This window comes from Parasteatoda tepidariorum, chromosome 7 (assembly GCF_982258835.1).
Source record: "Parasteatoda tepidariorum strain Cologne lab strain chromosome 7, Ptep-v5.0, whole genome shotgun sequence".
In the NCBI taxonomy this organism is placed as follows: Eukaryota; Metazoa; Arthropoda; class Arachnida; order Araneae; family Theridiidae; genus Parasteatoda; species Parasteatoda tepidariorum.
The window spans coordinates 72358751-72366298 of record NC_141761.1 but is presented as its reverse complement, the minus strand read 5'-3'; the positions used below and the strand labels follow the sequence as shown (position 1 = coordinate 72366298).

Genomic DNA, 7548 nt, shown 5'->3' with positions numbered 1-7548 from the left:
TTTGTTTTTGGTTTTGTTTTCTAAACTAAAATCATCGTTGTCAACAGTCAAACAATCAAAATTTGACAGAAAATGGGACTTAAATTTATTACTATTATGAATTTGTCCGTGATAACTTAGTAATTAGCTCATTTGATCAGATCTGAACCAATCAACACAAAAATGCCATGAAAATGTAGACAATGTGCTAATTAATGAACTTGCCCGAGGATAACCTTTGCTCGCGCCATGACAGTCTTTGAAATTGTTTGTTTGCTTTCTTTCTGTTGACAGAATCCGTGAACTTGAAATTTTTATGTGTTATTTGACAGTATGTATTATGTTCTATCTACACCTGTCTGGATTAAAGGGGCATTCATTGTCTAAATACCATATTGTATTTCCACGACCGCAAATGTGACAAGACGCCTAAAGATGAGTGAGAAATGCCGATGACAATTGTAATGTATGTTTCTGATTTTTGTGTGATAGAGCCTTACATTTTAATATGTTAAGTGATTTTTTTTGTTATTTAAAATTTTATAAAAATATTTATTTCTTAACAATACTTGCTAAAGTTGATTACCCTCCGGTCAAATTACATCTCATTAACGAATTCCGATATTGTTTGTTATATTCCCGTAAAAATTACTTGTATCACTGCATATGTGTTTAAATTATGTGAAATATTTATCAAACAACATTTTTTACCTTATTGTTATTCTAAGTTATATAACAATTTAATCGGTCAACGATATTCAGTAAAATTAATGACCCTCCAGCTGAATATTCGTAAGAATTGCATTCATCATGTTAGCGAAATAAAACACATTATTAATGAAACTCATTGTTCTTCGTGTACATGTTTTAGTTGGAAACAGCATTCATTGAATATTACAATCTATGAGGTTATGTATTGACATTTGAAATTTTGTTAAAATTTGTGCATTTATAACTGATTATTTAACTTGTGATTGAACAACAGAAAAAGAAAAAAAAGAATTATGCGCCCTTAGGTATAGCGTTATTTTTTAAAATATCGATTACTGAAATAATTTGATGTTTTATCATTGTCTACAATTTATAAGGACTATGTTCAATATATAATCCTCATTTTATGAAAAAACTCTTTAACTTTAATTATTAAATAATAAACTTTAAATGTGGCACCTATACTTTGTGATAAGAGTTGACTTGAACAGGTACTAGTATGGTAATATCCTCTTCACTTTGTTTTGAAATTTCTTCCCTTTTCATTTTGTTAAATAATAAACTTTAAATGTGGCACCTAAACATCTTTGTGATAAGAGTTGACTTGAACAAGTATCAGTATGGTAATACCCTCTTCATTTTGTTTTGAAATTTCGGGTCCTTTTTTACTAAGAAGATTCCTTTTTAAAATAATACAATTCATCTTTCTAAATTTACAAAAATTATAAAATTCTATTTCTATATAAAATTAAATAAATTTGCATTTAAAATGATTTCTTAATAATAAAGAAATTCGAGGAAATGTAGTCTCAGAGTTGGGAAAAGATACTATCTGTGACATTGACAGACAATAAATTTTCTCATTTACTCAGCTATGAATATGCACATTTATTAAGATTCCATCTATTTATAGATAAAACAAAGCAAAAAAAAAGTTTTTGAAATGACAATTTTTTGTTATAACTGATCCAACATTTGACTGAAAGGAAAGTCGCATTGTAATTGGAGTCTTAGTATTATTTTCAATTTCTCCTATAAATTATCTGTGCATTGGGTATGTGTCGATTCTTTGATTGCTTCATTAAATTATTATCTATTTAATTTGTTCTTAAATGAAAGTTATAGCCTTAATTTCTACTTGTAAATGCCCAATAATTTATTTGTGTATAAACGATATATACACTGTATATTTATTACTCTACTGTATCTTGATTACAATCATTTGATTGTTATTTTTTACCTTATTATTCAAAATATCCTATACCTGTTTTAAATGAAACTTTATTTATTTCTATAATATAAATATTTCTCAGATTTTCTTTTCATTGATTTCTTTTTAAAACTGCTCTGACAGTCTAACTGATATTGTTAAGATTAGATACTGATTGTTAGCTATTTGACTGCATGCCTGTTGAACTCCTAATTTTGACCCGCTATTGTCACTTTGTCAAACTAGTTTTCCCATTTTTCTGTGTATGGGAAAGTGTATTAAGGAAGAGTTATTTAGTATTTAATTATTTGCTTATTTTTGGAAAGTAACCGAAAAATATTTATCTCATTTTATTGTTGTGTAAAAGTTTAAATTTTAAAAAATTAATTAGATAAAGATTATTATAACCAACATACAGCATGTCTCTAATTTTTCATTGGTTTATTATTAATCTCACCCTTAACAATAAGAAGGGATTACACCCATCATATTGAAAACTTAATTAAAAAATTTCTTAATAAAAAAAGGAAGAAAAAAAAATCCACTCATATCTTCATACTGTTCTAATTCATTTATCATTAACTATCAGGAATTTTTTTTATTTAGTATGATTAATATTTCAGTTATGTAATAATTTTTTATTAACATTCTTTTTAATTTTTAGGTTCTTAAAGATGGTTGATTGAATACTATTGCATATTGACTGATATGTCTTTATGGACTGGAGATATCCATGTTGGCACAGGTATAAATCTGCCTCGCAAGCCCAACATGGAAACTGAATCTGTACGATCTTGCTACAGTGAACAATCTTCTCGATCTCGTCGTAGTAGAGCTCACAGTACTCATGGTAGCTCAAATCATCATAACTATCGAAATCGTTCTTCAAAGCATTCACATCGAACTCCCAAACTGGATCGCTCTCACAACTCAACATTAGGAAGCAAATGTAGCAATGGAACTGATAGAGGACATGAGGAAGTCATAGAGGTTCAGATACTATCTCAAGATGACAATTGGGGTGATAATACTACAGCAATTACTGGTAACACGAGTGATCATTCCGACTCAATGGACGATGTTTCAAAACTCAATGGAGATTATGAAACTAGCCTTAGCTTTTACTGTCACATGTGGGTTGGAACTGTTTTTACAACCCTCTTATCATTTTGTGCCTTTGCTTCTCCAATTGCGATGGTAATTTTACCCAAATTGGAGGCATTGGATTGGAAAGTCCAAAAGTGTGGACCAGAGTGTGATGGTCTTTTAATTAGTTTATCTTTTAAACTTTTAATACTACTATTTGGATCATGGGCTCTGTTTTTTAGGAGGCCAAAAGTCACCCTTCCTAGAATATTTATTTTCCGTGCAATTGTTTTAGCATTGATGATTGTTTTCACATTTGCTTATTGGCTTTTCTATGGTGTTCGCATTGTCGAAAAGCGCCACGATGATTACCACAGCATTGTGCTCTTTGCTGTATCGCTTGTAGATACTTTATTATTTATTCATTATCTGGCTGTTATTTTAATTGAAGTCAGACAACTCAGTGCTCAGTATTTTATTAAAGTTGTCCGATCACCAGATGGAGAAAGTCGATGTTATACTATTGGCCAACTGAGTATACAACGAGCTGCTGCCTTGATATTAGAATTTTATTATAGAGATTTTTCAATTTACAATCCATATTTAGAGACAATACCAACCAAGTCTCGTAAATCTGCTCCTGGGTTTAAGATGTATGACGTGGACAATGTGCCTAATAGTCCGATGAATTGTACAAATCGTAGTATCATGGGCAGTGACATTCATCGTAGAGACTCTAGTCATAATGAACGATTCTATGAGGAGCATGAATATGAACGTAGAGTGAGAAAACGAAAGGCACGTCTCATTTCGGCTGCAGAAGAATCATTTACACACATAAAGAGGCTACAAGATGAACAAGGTAAGTGTTGAAATAAAATAGTTGAAACTGGGTTGGTAAAAATAGTAAAATTAAGTTTATGCCTTTAAATTTTTTATTTTTAAAAGTGTGTGAAATAGTGACTTAAACTTCTTACAGAAAAAATACTTTTTTGCATTAATGGTAGAGCAAGTTTTCTCACATAAGATGCTACTCATCCTTTACGCAAGGCCTGATATGAAGCCTAATGTTTCCCTAGAACACAGTTTTTTTAGTCTAAAATTTTGCCCAAAATTATGGCGTTTTTATTTTTTAGTTACTATAATTTTTTCAAAATATTTGTAGAAAGTTAAGTTTGCATTTTCTTAAAAAAGTTTCTCCAACAACAAAAATAAAATTTCGTTTGGTTTAATACTATTCTTGAATAAATTTGTACAAGTGTTAAAATTCAGGCTATGTTAAAATAGTAATAATTCATGATAATTTGTGAAGCAAATTTTTTTTTAATAAAAATTTCTGTAGGAATTTTTTATTTTTGTTTAATTGTCCCAAAAATTTCACCAGGGATGCCTGAATTGCTCCTGAACTTTGTTTTGCAATCGGGCATATTTTGCAACCCTGATTTTTCAACTCTTATTACTTTAAGACAAGCACAGTTGGGCGAAAACTAGTATTTGTCAGGCCGCTATTCAGTCACATAAAAGTTATCTCTTTTCTCCACATGGTTATTTTTCAGCTATCCTAGCAAATCACTATTCTCAACTTTTGTGGGAATTTAAAAACAGTTGTTTTCGGGCATGGGAGATCAGGAGATTGCTCTTGTTAGTCTGGTTTTTATCCTTTCTGAAATACCATGTAAGAAAAATGGTCAAAAGAAGAACAAATGAAAGGAGTAATAGCACCAAAAGAAGGAGAAAGGAACTTAAATAAAAAAGTAAAGTAAAGAAAATTAAAAGAACACAAATTAAAAATAAATATTTTTTAATATAAAAATAATAAATTTTCAAACAGTAGAAAAAAATTGTGGGTCTGTCTTTTCATTTAAAACCTTGTCGTTATTCATAAAGATGACAAATTTTTTTATTGAAACAAGTATTAGTTAATTTTTAATAATATTAAATGTAAAACTTGGTCTTTATGTAGTTTCAAAATAATAAAAAGCTATGTTATTTATTTTCCATTCCATAATACTGGTGCTGCTTTCCAGAAATTTTAAACTTTTATCGACTCTCAAATACTGAGCTTAATTTTATTGAGCATTTGGCATGAAAGTTTAATTTTATTGTTTTTTTAAGTTGGAGATTTAATTAGATTATATTTGATTAATTGCTTTTTTTTCGAACCGTGGTGGCTCAGGGGATATAGCACACACTTCTTAATGAGGTGACTCTGGTTCAAATCTCCGTGATCGCTGGTCAATTCAAATTCTGCACCTGTCTCGCACTGACCACAGTGCTGACGAAAAATATCAGTGGTAGACAGATCATGAGTTAGTCCGCTTGCCGCCAGGCTAACCGTGAGAGGTATTCCTCTCCACATAACACAAATGCGGATTAGTTCCATCAAAAAGTCCTCTACGAAGGCAAATTCCTCTCAATGCTTGATCCAGGAGTTCCCTTGTCTTCCGGATCGCGTTCAAAATTTCAAGTCTACGGAGTTGAACATTGGTCGTCTTAAACTCAAAATTGGGTCGGCTGGTCAACTGCGGTTATAAGATAAATTGCTTAGCTATTTTATGTATTATAAGGTATTATGTATAAATTGCTTAGCTATTTTATGTACTATTTTATTATTGCTAATAGCTATTTTATGTATTGAGTTATAATTTATATTCTGAAAAACAATTCTGTATATAAATGTGTATTTTTAATTTGTTTAATCAGGAACATCATTTGTAATTTTTCCTTTAGGTCCTGCAATACCAATGGATGCATCAGAAGCAGCCCAAGCAATTTTTCCATCTATGGCTAAATCACTCCAGAAATACTTACGTATAACTCGTCAACAACCACGACATACAATGCAATCCATCTTAGATCATCTTGCATTATGCTTAAGCCATGATTTAAGCCCCAAAGCCTTTTTGGAAAAATATCTTATTTCTTCACCTGTCCTTCAAAACGACCGGGAACATCGTCCAAGTCAAACTTGGTCTCTGGTCTGTGACACTTTGCTCTCAAGACCAATAGAACATGGATGCATCTTCATGCTTCGTCAAAATGACATTTCTCTGTTAGTCACCATATCTCGTTTACCTCATTTGTGTATCACAGAGGAAGTGATAGACCCTAAAAGCAATAAATTTGTACTACGTTTAAATTCCGAAACATCTGTTTAAAAAATCTGTGTTATTTTCCCTTGGGTAACAGCTATATTATTTCTGCATATCAAATTATATTAGTGCTAAGTGGTGCTTAACTCTGTTAAAAGTAGATTTTGAATTTTTTGAAATTTTGCATGTAAGCCTGTAGAATTTTTTACTGTATCTTTGCTGTTTTAAGCAAAAATTTAGTAAAGGTTGCTAAGTTAAGGCTTTATTTAAAATTGCCTGGTTATTAACATCTTAGTTTTAAAATATGGTTTTTGCCTTAAGGGGTTTAAACGCGTTTCTCCGTAACTTTAAAATTAATACCTTTAGGGGAAATTTTTTTTTTTGTACAGAACTTGTATGACAAGAAAGTGGTTCTTTTTATACTATTTGTAAAGATAGTACTATGCATAAATTTTTTTTTTCTTTTTATGTTTCTTTAACATAAAAATTCAAAATTATCTTATGGACTTCAGGTAGTTTCATACCAAATAATTTAAACTTGCTGCTATTTATTTAATTCGTATAAGAATTAGATTATCATAATTCGTTAAGCGATTAGGTACGGACACATTTATAGGCATATCCTGCTTTCTCTTATCCTATTAGGATTTTTATAAGAAGCTGCCTACTATCTAAGCATTTAAGGCAACAAGTGGTCTACTTATTACATTACTATTTTTTTCTTTGTTAATTTGGTTTTTCTTGTAATAAATTTGATATTACATAATTTATGTCTGCAAAAATGCATTGAAAAATGTTATATGCGCACAATTTTATTCATTTAAATTTCTTCATTCAAATTATAACCTTAAAATACCCATTTTTATATTTAATTAGATGATAATTTGCATTATAGAAGTGTTTAATAAAATTTTTTTGGGGTAATAAAAATTTTATTTTAAAATTATGGTCATTATTATTTTTGTCAATTTAAACTTTAAACTCTTGCAACTTATAAGTTATTTAACTTGTAAATAATTATCATAATTTAATTTTCTACATTGAGTGTTTAAAGTAATTTTCCAATGTATAAAAATAAATTCATTCTAATACTGTTTATTATTATAAAGAGGACATTATATTTTCAAACTAATTAACTAAAAGAATATGGCATATTTTTAATGTATGAAAACTTCCATCCATGAAATGTTTAACCAGAAAATAATGTAAAAAACACTAATATAAAATTGTATTTTAAGCATGTAATGTATAGTCTATATAATATCCCTTTAAATGTATTTGAATTGTTTATTTTTCTCTTTGCTATCAGCATTGAGCAACCTAGTGATAAGCCATACTTAAAAAGATGTTTTCATATCTAACACACTCAATCTCATAAATTTCTTAAAGTAATTAGTATTAACAGAGTCTGTAAAACTTCAAAGTGTTTACATTCTCTGTTGAACCTATAAGATACATGTTCTACAGTTT

General features: G+C 29.5%; 1 protein-coding gene across 1 annotated transcript; it reads left to right on the top strand.

The window, feature by feature from the left end:
• Positions 1-15: 15 nt before the first annotated feature.
• On the top strand, positions 16-6697 carry Vang (Strabismus domain-containing protein Vang). The gene is made up of 3 exons (XM_087168059.1): positions 16-445; positions 2565-3848; positions 5717-6697. Exons 2-3 carry the CDS (start codon positions 2609-2611, stop codon positions 6142-6144), a joined length of 1668 nt encoding a protein of 555 aa, XP_087024185.1. The 5' UTR covers positions 16-445; positions 2565-2608; the 3' UTR covers positions 6145-6697.
• Positions 6698-7548: the final 851 nt, after the last annotated feature.

What these genes read in the sequence shown, in the direction of transcription:
- Vang (XM_087168059.1), top strand. Translation starts at nt 2,609, where the DNA reads ATGTCTTTATGGACTGGAGATATCCATGTTGGCACAGGTATAAATCTG. An exon ending in GAGGCTACAAGATGAACAAG is followed by an intron (nt 3,849 to 5,716) that starts GTAAGTGTTGAA and finishes TTTTTCCTTTAG; the next exon opens with GTCCTGCAATACCAATGGAT.